Source organism: Triticum urartu, chromosome 5A, assembly GCF_056163025.1.
Source record: "Triticum urartu cultivar PI428250 chromosome 5A, HENAU_Tu73, whole genome shotgun sequence".
NCBI lineage: Eukaryota > Viridiplantae > Streptophyta > Magnoliopsida > Poales > Poaceae > Triticum > Triticum urartu.
Window position 1 is genome coordinate 404,363,044 of NC_141877.1, and position 13,481 is coordinate 404,376,524.

General features: G+C 41.1%; 1 protein-coding gene across 4 annotated transcripts; it reads right to left on the bottom strand.

Annotated features, from left to right (window-relative positions):
* Positions 1-1,738: 1,738 nt before the first annotated feature.
* Positions 1,739-9,379, bottom strand: LOC125528156 (uncharacterized). 4 transcript variants are annotated; one of them, XR_007292332.2, is made up of 9 exons: positions 8,574-9,379; positions 6,097-6,135; positions 5,952-6,022; positions 5,443-5,507; positions 5,249-5,341; positions 5,036-5,128; positions 3,462-3,882; positions 2,105-2,166; positions 1,739-1,814 (listed from the first exon to the last, which is right to left on the bottom strand). XR_007292332.2 is itself a non-coding variant. In XM_048692665.2 (8 exons), exons 1-8 carry the CDS (start codon positions 8,963-8,965, stop codon positions 2,163-2,165), a joined length of 1,173 nt encoding a protein of 390 aa, XP_048548622.1. In that variant the 5' UTR covers positions 8,966-9,378; the 3' UTR covers positions 2,027-2,162. The 4 variants fall into 4 exon arrangements, 3 of the variants coding, with proteins under 3 accessions (XP_048548622.1, XP_048548621.1, XP_087382319.1); XM_048692665.2 differs by lacking the exon at positions 1,739-1,814 and having other exon boundaries at positions 2,027-2,166; positions 3,467-3,882; positions 8,574-9,378; XM_048692664.2 differs by lacking the exon at positions 1,739-1,814 and having other exon boundaries at positions 2,033-2,166.
* Positions 9,380-13,481: the final 4,102 nt, after the last annotated feature.

Consider the following 13,481-nt stretch of genomic DNA (forward strand, 5'->3'; position numbering starts at 1 on the left):
GTTGCATACCGTCAGTACTGGTAGAAGGCTAGTGGCTAGATGAACATGCAGACAATGTATAAGTTGCCAACCCTTGGGTCAAGAGATGCTGTGTGCATGCGATAGTTTTTTGGAAATTGTATGCATACAAATAACAAGAATAATGTGAAATTAGTCAAGCATTCACAACGACCCGTTATAAAAAATCAATCTTGCATTCAACCACTAACAGTGGTATGAATGAGAAACATATTTGGGTACTGTTACTTAACTTATAACATTATTACGAACATTTCAACCACCATGACAAGTTCATATTTTAAGAGTTCGACTGAAAAAACATCATGCATATCCATTTTCAATAACTCGATAACATTTTACTTCAAAAAAAAATGTACAATCTTCTGTATACTACTGATAAACAGGTATACACCTTTTATCTATAAACAAGAACAAGAAAAGCATACAATATATCTGGTGTACCTCCAGTTCGAAGTATATGAGGTTTAAAAATAATATTGGGCTTGGAACTACTAAACACGCAAAGAAAAGAGTTGCCAATTAACTACTCCCTCCATTCCAAAATACTAGATGTTCTAGGTCTGTCCTAAGTCAAACTTCTTTAAGTTTGACCAAGTGTACAGGAAATTTTGCTAATATCTACAATATCAAACATATATAGTATGAAAATATATTTTATGGTTAATCTAATGAACTAATGTGGTGTTGTAAATGTCTGTATAGTTTTCTGTAGACTTGGTCAAAAGTTAAAGAAGTTTGACTTAGGACAAACTTTGAACTTCAAGTATTTTGGAACGGAGGGAGATTTTATCATAAGTCAATATTACAAGCACACATTACAGATATTTAGATAAATGGCACAGTAAACAATTGTGCAAGCAACCTTGATGAGATCTTGACAAAGAACGGACTGGTACCAGCTCACTTGAGTTGCATGGTCAACTTGGATGATGTCCGTCTGACAGGATCACATGTGCCAGAGACTATGACGATGCAGATCGAAGAGCCACGAGCACGCGACTCAGAGGTTATCTACATGTCAGCTTACATACATAATTTGAGTAGCATAACTCCAATAACAGTTAGTTTCCACATCGATGTGATCATGGTTCTCATAATCCCATAATAACTTGTGTTATCCAACTCCGAAAACATGATCAGGTCTGAGTTAGATACATGGTATCTTCTCTCTTATGACGATGGTAGGAAACCCACTATAACTTCAGTAATATTGAAACCCACTATAAGTTCAGCAAAGGAGATATCTGATTGTTCAACTGTCACTATATGCCTTCCATAAAATGGATAGGAACTAGGAGTATATATTTTTGTGTACATGCAAACAAGTGATCGGGGTTTCTGCGGTCAGTGACAAATAAGAACATCTGCCTTCTGTAAATATCAAATAACACTTGATGGATTGCAGCATTTTCTGAACTGTTAATTCACTGCATGCACCTAATTGGCACTTGTTACACAATCATATCACGAAAACTTCAGCACAGCAGGATAGCAAAACAAACCAATACCACCACAGGAAAACAAATCTCTATTGGTAAAAAAAAACTGGTGCATAATGCTTGACACAACGGCGCTATGTGAATATCCACTTCATATAAATGAGTGTATATCATCAATAACTTGTCAAGAGCAGTTCTATATATTTGCAAATTGATACACTTTTTTACAATAGCATAACTGATGACAAGATGGACACTGAGTTGCACCTTTTTTTTCTGTCAAGTTGCAGTTGTAGTATTTCTATATTATAATTTATTGGAGATGAGCTGAACTGTACCCAGCATGAACTGTATCTGTTTCATATAAATTAGTGTATATCAATCAATAACTGGTCAAGAGCAGTTCAATATATTGTCGAACTTTCTACTGATAATAGCACAACTGATGAAAAGATGGACACTGAACTACACATTTTTTACTGTTACAAGTTCCAATTGCAGTATTTCTATATTATCATTTACTGGAAATGAGCTGAATCTGTATCTGTTTCAGAACCCATCAAACACCATGTACAAAGACAAACGACGTATAGACCAAAATTTCAAAGGAAACGATGCATGCTGCTGTGGAACAGAGGGGGTACCTCAAACCTCATACAGATATCTTCTGATAATAGTTTAGGTACAAATTTGTGAACAACACTACCTGCGAGATGCACAAAGAAATAGGGTTGAATTTATGATATCAGAGATGGTCACACCACATACACGAGAGCGACATATTTGCAACCAATAAGATGTGAATCTTCCACCACTTTTCAGAATTAAAAAAGATATAGCCATGTCAGTATAGCTGGTACAGAAGGATGGACTTCAAATTATAGCGCAGTTGACACGAAAAGAAAGTTCATATATATCATCTTTGCCTTCAACAGCACAGATGCATAACACAAGAACTGAAAGAGATACACATATATTACTCATATGTGCACAAGCATGCAAGCGGTGCTGTAAGTGGTTAGATTGCACTGTTGCACAAAAAGATACATTAATAAAACATCTTGCTGCACAGACAAAAGGCTAATAATATGCACACACCAATAATAGTCATTGTTTTTAAGGATAAAACTATGATCCTCCAATGTAATCTATTCCACATCATCATTTCATTTCAGAAACAACCATCATACCTCAAAATTTAACATAGAAGCAAATGGCATCTGCAAGTATGTTATGTACATTACATGCCCTATCTAAAGTGCAACCTTTGTTAGAAGCAAAAATTATATAGCATTAGTTTACTTCATGATGATTAGATGAAATAACCAATATACCATTGAAGTCTGACTCAACAAAGGGAGAAGCATATCGACATCCTATTGGCTATAGCATGATGTAGTATGCTATTAAGATCATGGTATTGATAGTTTTGGGACTAACAAAATATGTAACCATGAAATGTTGCCTGGTTGTAATGTCTGCAGACAAAACTACCATTGTAACTTACACCACACAAGACTGTAATAGGGGTTGGACTATGTTACTGGCAAGTGGCAATCCATCAAAGAATAGTCAATTGTGATAACATAGCTGACACTGCACAATAACCAATACAGCTCATCATTAATCTGCTAGTGCGCACATCAGTAACATATCGCCTGGCTCTATGCCCACACCATTACTATGTAAATTAAATTGATAAGTTGTGCTATCAGATGGATGATCAAAATTTACTAGAAACCAGTAAGAGCATCCAAATGCAATCCAGCAACAAATATTGAACTAATAACTTTTCTTTTTAACTAATGGAATAGAATGGAAGTACATTATTTCTTGCATAACTTACATCTCAGGTAAGCTCCTTTCATACCCTTTATTAAAAAGTAAATAACTAGACAAAAACATCTATGAAGACAGCCGCAGATGCTAAAACATCGTGTGTTACAATTATCTTGTCCTATATACCATGTTACAAGTGAAAGCACCTCGTAGCTGATTCACCTTACCATCTGTGGAGAGCATTAAGTCTTGAACTCAACCAAGTGATGATGTCATTGGCTATATCATCCCTTTCAGGCTCGAAGAGAAGGTCATGCAAATATCCGTCATATAGCTTTATCGATTTATGAGTCGACATTGATGCTTGGTAAAGTCGTTGGGATGCTCTTGGGTCAGTTATCGTGTCAGCTGTCCCATGAAGAACTAGAAAAGGGACTGTAACTCTACTTAAGTTTCTCTGCAAGTATGATGATATCCGGAGGATTTCGTTGCCTGTTCTAACTCTAATCGGTCCAGTATACACAAGTGGATCTGCATACTTGATCTTCAGAGCCTCTGGATCACGGGAAACAGGAGGTCCTCTCTTATGCAAAGCACTAACCCGGTATTTCGGAGCTAGCACCGAGAAGATTGGTGCAACAACCTGGTGTTGAGAATAACCAAAAAATATATAAGAATTTGAAAACAGCACTTATTTTTTACCAAGGTTCCTACTGCAATCACTAGTACCAAATGAAACGACTGCATCCCATGTTGATTACCAACTAAAGTCAATTCTTTGCATAAATATGACGGAAAGTACAAATCAAAATTACTGAGGAAAACAGTGATTCTTTCATAACAAAAAATGCAACACTCGATTCTACAGTTTAAATATGTACCCTCTTGTTGGAATACTGAAGTTTAAACTTCACAACAAACTACTCCCTCCGTCTCAAAATAACTGTCGCTCATCTAGTACAACTTTAGTACTCACTCAGTAAAGAAATATAAGAGCGTTTAGATCACTACTTTAGTGATCTAGTGATCTAAACGCTCTTGTATTTCTTTACAGAGGGAGTACAAAGTTGTACTAAATCAGCAACACTTATTTTGGGACAGAGGGAGTATATTGCAACCCTTACAAGTTAAAATAATATTACATGTATTCACGGCCTGGTCCACACAGAAGGTTAAAAATGCAAAATATTTTACACTGTATATATATCCATATAAATAAAGGAATAATAAAATGCACCTTCCTTCAATTGTTGTCACCTGTTACAGTTCATTTTTTTAAAACTATATGTACAACAAACATAACTAAGGAAGCATATCACAATGGCAAGTACTCCCTCCGTTCCTAAATATTTATCTTTTTAGAGATTTCAAATGGACTACCACATACGGATGTATATAGACATATTTTACAGTGTAGATTCACTCATTTTGCTCCGTATGTAGTCACTTGTTGAAATCTCTAGAAAGACAAATAATTAGGAAAGTAGGGAGTAACAGGGATAATGGATTTTAGCACAGCATACCAATATTTCTACGTATTGACATGATAAGATCATTTAAAATGTGGAGCTAAATCTCCCCGGTGTCGATAGATATTACCCTACTAATCTCGTTTCATTCAAGTAACATCAAGCATATGAGGATAGTATTCCAGGAGTGCAAGATGTAGAAAATGGAAAGATGGCTGTTGTTCATATAACACAGACCCCAGCCACAGAGCCACTCCACAGCAACCTTCGGTTAAAAGAAAGGCGCAGTAACCACTAGAAAGAAAGGCATTGTTCAAATGTGCTTACTTTGATAATCGGATGAGATGGCTGAACGTGAATAGCTGGCGAGGTCAAGATCAAACCTTCTATATGAACTTCCACACAAGGGTCTAGTGCTGCCTTTGAATCAAACAAAAGGAATACAAGTTAGTAACTTAGTATTCCAGTTATGATGCTTACGGTTTAATACCACCAAGAGAATCAAACAATATTATATAACTGCTTCTTATACCAGCATACCTTCAAAACAATAGCTCCACCTGTGGAGTGGCCAAATAAGAAGCATGGCAAGCCATAGTTTTCTTCTAAGACGACATCCTCTAAAAATTCTTTCTGCGCACAGAGAAACTTAGTTCAAGAAAGCCCAGATACAAAAGAAGCTATGACTAGAACTCCATATCTCTGCAGTTATTCAAAAGATTAAGAAACATTACCAAGTCACCAACAGCATGATCAAGCGATGAAACATAACCATGCACACCATCACTTCCGCCATGTCCTTGAGAGAAAAGACACAGTGCAACAATTTAATAAGAAAGACTCCAAGTGTATGAAGAGAAGGAGGACTGAGAATGGAAACCAGTTCGTTCACTTCCAGGACGAAAGCAGCAGAAGAAATATTTGGTAGTAGGTATATACTGTGCCATGTATATATGATATTAATAAGGTTGTTTATACTGAATAACCGCATACATAGCTGACATGGCAACAGGTATCCTGCGACTACTAAGAACAGTGTAGATTAACTTGAGCAAGATGATAACCTAATTAAATTATGAGTCTATCAACTTCATATTGTATTTTTGATCTAATTTGAAAGAACTTAAAATCATAAACCTCAGGTGAACTTTATAGTTGGTAGTAGGGATTACATAATGAGTTATGAATCTTACTAAAAGCAATAATCAGGTGAAAGCCCAGTATATTACGGTAACTAACTCACCAATCCAGTCCATCGCATAAACTTTAAGACCTTGATCATTCAACAACTTTGCAAAATGGTCGTATCTTCCACTGCGGGACACTCACTGCTGTCAGCAAAACCCACTATCGAAATCGATCTTGGTATATCCATATAGTATATATACCTATGCTCATTCAGACCATGTAGCAGAACAACAATACCCCTACAGGATTTGAAAAAACAAAGATGTCAAGATAAGTGTCTACAGAAAACTATATAGTAGAAAATGCAGTAGATCAAGTAGCATCCAGCTCATATGATGATACAGTGACAGTTAGCTAGTTATAAACTCCTATATATCATACATCCTGTAAATTTTTCAATAGCATACAACAACAACAACAAAGCCTTTGGTCCCAAACAAGTTGGGGTAGGCTACAGGTGAAACCCATAAGATCTCGCAACCAACTCATGGCTCTGGCACATGGATAGCAAGCTTCCACGCACCCCTGTCCATAGCTAGCTCTTTGGTGATACTCCAATCCTTCAGGTCTCTCTTAACGGACTCCTCCCATGTCAAATTCGGTCTACCCAGCCCTCTCTTGACATTCTCCGCACGCTTTAGCAGTCCGCTATGCACTGGAGCTTCTGGAGGCCTGCGCTGAATATGCCCAAACCATCTCAGACGATGTTGGACAAGCTTCTCTTCAATTGGTGCTACCCCAACTCTATCTCGTATATCATCATTCCGAACTCGATCCTTCCTCGTGTGGCCACACATCCATCTCAACATACGCATCTCCGCCACACCTAACTGTTGAACATGTCGCCTTTTAGTCGGCCAACACTCAGCGCCATACAACATTGCGGGCCGAACCGCCGTCCTGTAGAACTTGCCTTTTAGCTTTTGTGGCACTCTCTTGTCACAGAGAATGCCAGAAGCTTGGCGCCACTTCATCCATCCGGCTTTGATTCGATGGTTCACATCTTCATCAATACCCCCATCCTCCTGCAGCATTGACCCCAAAAACCGAAAGGTGTCCTTCTGAGGTACCACCTGGCCATCAAGGCTAACCTCCTCCTCCTCACACCTAGTAGTACTGAAACCGCACATCATGCTGAAAATGCAAAGCATGCAGTAGCAGCGCATAATGTCTAAATATGATATATGCATTCTTATGTTTTAACGAGCTGCTCCCTCCATTCCAAAATAATCAAAGTTCTGGAATTGTCCTAAGTCAAACTTCATTAAGTTTGACCAAGTCTATATAAAAAAAATATCAACATCTACAAAACCAAAATTACTTTGTTAGATTCATTATGAATTACATTTTCATATTTTATTTGATATCGTAGATCTTTGCGGATTTCTCTATAGACTTGGTCAAACTTTAAAAAGTTTGACTTATGAAAATTGTAGAACTTCAATTATTTTGGAACGGAGGAAGTACAAATGAATTTTTTTGTGAAGTAATATACATTTTCAGTAACGTATCTCGAGTTCCCTACCCAAGTACTAAACTATACGAAATAGCAGCATTAATGAGCAAGTTGCCGCCAAGTGCGAACCATAACAGTCTTTTCCTAGATCGAATATGCTTCCACTCTGTCATTACAGGTTGACGCCAAGGGCCAACCATGACAAAGTAGTTTTCGGCCTAGACAGAAAACAGCCAAAAACTTCTTTTGTGGGTTTGTCAGTCATTATAGCTATGTACAGGTTGCTAACTTCACTTTTAAGTTCCCATAAAAGTTTGTCTTTCTTTTTTGGAGATATATGTGTAGGTTTATCTGATACAACAACAAAATGTCAAATTTATAGCCTGCGGCTTGGTAAGCACCATCGCTTCCACTATTTTGCAGGAGTCCCTCATTTCAGAACTTTGTTGTCACAATGTTCTAATAACACACTAAATATTGGATATGCTACTTAATCTAGGGATTAATTTTGCATGTGCAGCTTCACATGTAGATCCTACATTCAACTAGACAGAGCCCAATTTATGGCTGAGATTATTAACAATTTTTCCTGTCTTCATACTTCTGAGAAAAATAAACTTAAAATCTCATCAACTAGTGCTTTCCATGAATATCTGCTGCCCCAGTTCCATGAATCAAATAATATATATAGTACATCACCAGAAATGTCTCCCCAGTATGCTTCCCCGTGCTAATGAAAAGATTCCACCACAAGTAACCACACTGGTCCCTGAACACTCCGACAGAATGATTAGTCCCTTGTAATCTAGTTCGCGCACATAGAAATCTTAACATTAGCTAGCCTTATGGTTGGTAAACAAACATATTTGTCATGTAATCCCATGTTTGCATGGTCTAATCCCCACAAAATCACGTGCAAGGAACCAAAATATTCTGACATTCTCTCATGATTCCCTACTATCAAACAACGGATGGCACCCAAGACAAAAAATGTGTATGCACTACTCGATGGTACCAACACAGATCAAATCAAATTGCACCAAATTAAGCGTAACACAGATCAAATCATCTCCAACTACTAACTTACAGAGAGCAGACACGCGTGATGCCACAACCGCGTCGAGCAGCAGAGAAAAAAGCGCCGCTACAGGGTGAATCGGTGCTACTACGATAACAAATGGAATTTGCACGATGCTGCGTTGGCAAATGAGGTGGGAATACCTGACGGGGTCGGCGGCGGCGGGAGTCCACGACTGGGTGAAGAGCGTGTCTCCCCTTGCCGTCTCGAACACGGCGAACTCCCGCCTACTCCTCCCCGTCCCCGCCTCCTCCGCTTCCTCCTGCAGCCTCCGGATCGCCAGCTCGCGCCTCACAGCCGCGTCCATCTCCTCCGCGCCCCTCCACCACCTCCTCTCCCCCTCCCCCTCCCCGTCCTCGGCCGCGGCCGCCATTTCCGATGCACGCGGCGCGGCTAGGCAGAGCCGACTGGGCTGCAGCGGCAGCCGCCGCGCCCTCGCCGCGACAGGCAGCGGGACGACGACCCGAACCACCGCCGGCAACCGCAGGGGTGGTCGGGGCGCCCTGCCCGCCGGCGAGGCCGCCGGGGCCCACATGTCGGCCGAGCGCGGCGGGCGGGTCGCTCCGAGGAGGAGGGAGCGTTGGTGGAAACGGTCGGCTCGAATGGAACAACGGGGGCGGAAGCGGGAGGGATCTGGCAATGGAAGCTTCTTCGCTTCGCGAGAAATCTGTCGTCAAATCTCCCCCTCGGTCTCTCCTTGAGCTCGATGTTTATATTTGGCGAGAGTTTTCTAACGTAGACATTCGCCGTGGCGCTTGGAACAACGCGGAGGTGAGGAGGTGGGCCGCACAAGTGCTGCGCTGGAAGGCGTACGGTACGCACCGATGGCACGTGGGTCCGGACGAGATGTTGAACGGGTCGGGAGCTCTAGGTCAGTGCAATAAAATAGTGTGGGTAGCTCGGACGTGGTGGCGGTGGGCACGTCCCAGTCCCGGTCCCAGTTGAAGCGTGTAGGGCGGTGCACGAGGGCTGGCTCGGACCGGGTGCAGGGACCGTTCGAAAAGTTCATTTGAGAGTAAAGCAATGACAGGTAAAATATATCTATACTAATTGAATGCTCGTGTGTTGCCACGAGACAATACAGAGATGCTAGACATTATTGAAATGATAAAAAAAAATATGAATGCAAATGCCAAGCAATGCGTGCCTCTGGGATATGATTGTGCCATGCCAAATATTGACGTAGTTCTTCGGTTCTCAGTTTCCGCAACAACCAAGTGTTGGGTAACGCAGCAGAAAACAAAAAAATTCCGACCTACGCACCAGCCCAGGACCACTATGGAGACTGCATACAAGGTTTGATCTGTTTCGTTACCGACTCGTAGCGCAGCGGGAAGTAGAGTCGATGACGATCGGCGGTGCAGATCCCCGCAGCTAGGATTTACAACCTCCCAACCGCGAGGATGTATACCCTCATCTGCTCCTCAGACAGCCCTCCGGGAGGCGGTCGAACAGTCCCCCAGACGGTGTTGCGGACAGCCCTTCGGGAGGACCTTCGAAACTCGGACGGTCACTCGGACAGCCCTTCGGGAGGACTCACAGAACTCGGACCGTCACTTGGACAGCCCTTCGGGAGGCATTCTCGAACAGCCCCTCGGGCACTAAGATCGAAACTACGACCTCTCTACAGAGTTGCACACATACGGTGTCATCTATCCGGCAGGGCTTCGCCGTCCAGAACTAATTCCTGCCGGAACCCAGACAGCCTTTCGGCTCTACAAAACTGTTTCGCTGGAAGGGAGAGAGAAGCCAGATCATGCATGGCACTTGTATGTGAGAAAGAGTGAGTGTGGAGGGCTGCCCCTCCACCTCTATTTATAGGAAATCCCAAGGGGTAAGGTAGTTTCACACAAAAACCCAAAATGCACATGAATGAAGTCCTTCCACAAGGACCTAGGAATGAAACCAAGGAACAAGAGGGTCCCCAAGGGGGATACCCCATGTGGCCGGCCACACCCCTATGAGGGGCCCAAAAATGGCTCCTATCCATCCATGTCATCCCCAAGATCTTTTGGAGCAAAGCCCCAAAAGGTGGCTTTCCATAAAGTAACCATAAAGCTGATTTTCACTATTCACGACGACATTTTTCAGCGTCTGTTCGAACTGAAAATATTTATGTGGGCTTAGAACATTTCTAGTACCCACCAAAATGATTTTCAACGCGTTCCGAAACAATTCCGGTTTAGTGATTTTCATCTGCGAAAAGCATCTGAAGTGGTTCCGGCAGCTCCGGAGCATATCCGGTTTTTATCCCGGAAAATTCCAGAAAGCTTCCAGAATGATTCTGGCACCCTCCAAAAATTATCAGGCATGTGCCGAAACCAATTTGACTTAATGGTATCCCCTGAAACAACTTTTCAGTTTCATCGAAACTCATCCGATGACCTCTCTCTGCGGAACCTTTTCCACTGTCCGAAAAAATTTCCGGTGTCCGAAACTTTTTCGGTGATTTTCTCTCAGACTCCTTGTCTAGTATTCAGCAGATAGATGACCCTTAAGCGTGTGGCCCTATAGGTTCGGTGAAGTATAGACATGACCCGGAACCCCTTCCGATCAATGATCAACATCGGAGCCGTGGACACCCATATTGACCCCTATACCCACACGAATAAATATTCGAGTGAACCTCCAGTTGCAGTGAGCTATTCCTGTTGCTTCGTGATATGTCACAAACACCCGAGGTGAGATTTGTTGCATCTCCGTGGACGAATCATTTGTCCACCATGCAAGTTACCTCGTTACTGGTTTTGTTCTCTTTTCTCGTTTCCGTGTTCCGGCATCCCAGTGATCAAATCACACTGTGTCTGGCCAGACGATGATGGATACCGTAATACCGAGAGGGCCCGAGAATATCTCTCCATCATCGGAGGAGCAAATCCCAATCTTGAGCTATCAAGTTACTTGACACACTTTTCCATGAACCCGTAAGCCGCCGTAATAGCCACCCATTTACGGATGACGTTTAACAAACCCCAAAGTTCATGAAGCAAGCATGAAGAAACTCGATACTCTCATGGTCTAAGGAATCATGCAAACGTTAACCATCTCTGTGTTATATACCATTAACTTGTGACGAATGAATCTCTTAGCATAACATCAATCCGGGTCGATTCAACACAAATGTTCTCTTAACATTGTGCCCTCAAGGTTGCTGGCATAGACATGCCCATGATCAGGAAAACAGAACCATCATGCAACACTTGAGCTAGTCTTAGAGGCCAGACTAGGAATACATTTTATCGTTTATTATTCCACACGTGCATATGAGTCTTCCTCCGAGCCTCGTGGTTATTGCAGACTCGAGAACCATATCAGTTATAGCATGGAACATAAACATAATTATGAACTCGGAGATAAATAATATCATTTATTATTGCCTCTAGGGCATATCTCCTACAGACTCCCACTTGCACTAGAGTCAATAATCTAGTTAATGCAAATGCACTTTACACCTATGGCATACCGGTGTAAAAAATGCTTCGTATGTGGTATAGCCTGATGTCCATCGGATCTGACGACTTCAACTCCATGTGTATCTCTGCATATCCTCGTGTTTTCACGCTTTCACAAAATTCATATTTTGTGCGGACTTGGCTTTGTATATATGTGAATCATTGGTCGAAACCTGATTCCTCAGACTGAGTTATGGAGCAACTATCTGCAATAGTGTCCCATTGACTAAAGCCTTCTTGGAACCATACTAAGTTCATGAATGAACTATATGATTCAACATCTTGTTTGTCGCTTCTAAAGCATCAACATACTTAGCCCTTGTTATAGAAATCGCCACAGTATATTGTTTGGAACAATTTCAAACTACCGCGCCACCATATTGTGTATCACACAAAAACCCTTAATTTAAATCGAAAATCGCATGGAGCATTGATGAAGACTGTATCGATGTAATTACTTACAACGAGCACTTTCATAATCTCTGCTTGCGAGAAAACATGTCATCAGTACTACTCTGGTACTAAATGATATCTTTCACTTTTGTCCTATGATCAATACTTTTGACCATTTTGGTATCTATACTCACAACACCTTTGGAGTATCAGACATATCTGGTTGTTTTACATACCATGGAATACATGATTAATCCAAAACACGAAGGTGTGTGGAATCTCCATCATGTATTTTACTCATCAGTGTTTTGGGACACCGAGTCTTGTAAAAACTCTTTCCATGTGACTTCGGCAAGAAACACCCCTTGGCGTTTTAAATGCTAAAAGGTTTTAGCATCTTGTCAATATGTATTCATTGCTTAGCTCCATTAGGTAAATCTATCTCCATAGATCATCATGCCTAATATTGAGGCTATTTTGCCTAAGCACTTCATCGAAAAACTATTTTCAAATGAAGTCCTAATTCGTGTCAAGGAATTTATTTCCAATTACCAATGTGTCAAGCACACAAGGTTTTTAGAAATATTTTTGTGCTCCCACTTACTTTCTTGAATTACAAGCATCTTCATTACCCATTGATGAAGTCAAAACCCTTTTTGACCATTTCATCAAAACACGAAGATTCCAACTCCATTTTTCTCTCTTCTGTCCATCGCTGGAACTCTAAAGTTTGCATACCTACTAGCATCCTCTGGATCGACAAATTACTTTGGACTGTATCACATACAAGTCCTAGGTTTCATTTCCATCATGATGGAAATCCTTTTGTTATCCATGTATCATATCTCAAGATTGAAATATGTATTAATTGCTAGTTCAACCCGAACCGACTTTAAGCATCGCTACGGTGAAAACAACCTCATCGTAGTCAACTCTTGAACTTGTTATTTCAACAAGTCGAGCTTTATGGATAAAACATTTTTATCCGTATCAGTTTTAAGTTCCATAAATATTCGTTAGACTCTAAGTCTTCCGAAAGGTGTATCGAGGTTTTAATCTTGAATCACTTATATGGAAACTAACTCGGGTTGTATTGGCATTTAGCCAATTCCGGAGTCAGGGCCCATCAACGCTTCCTTGTGTATCGTAGGTATAATGTTGTCTAACAACAATATCTCATTTGCGCACCTGAGAGGTTTGCACGAG

Excerpts from the sequence above, each read along its gene's own strand:
- LOC125528156 (XM_048692665.2), bottom strand. The coding sequence starts at position 8,965 with ATGTGGGCCCCGGCGGCCTCGCCGGCGGGCAGGGCGCCCCGACCACCC. Across the intron at positions 6,136-8,573 it reads GCCGCCGCCGACCCCGTCAG|GGGTATTGTTGTTCTGCTAC; the intron begins GTATTCCCACCT and ends CAAATCCTGTAG. Across the intron at positions 5,342-5,442 it reads ATCATGCTGTTGGTGACTTG|AAAGAATTTTTAGAGGATGT; the intron begins GTAATGTTTCTT and ends CTCTGTGCGCAG.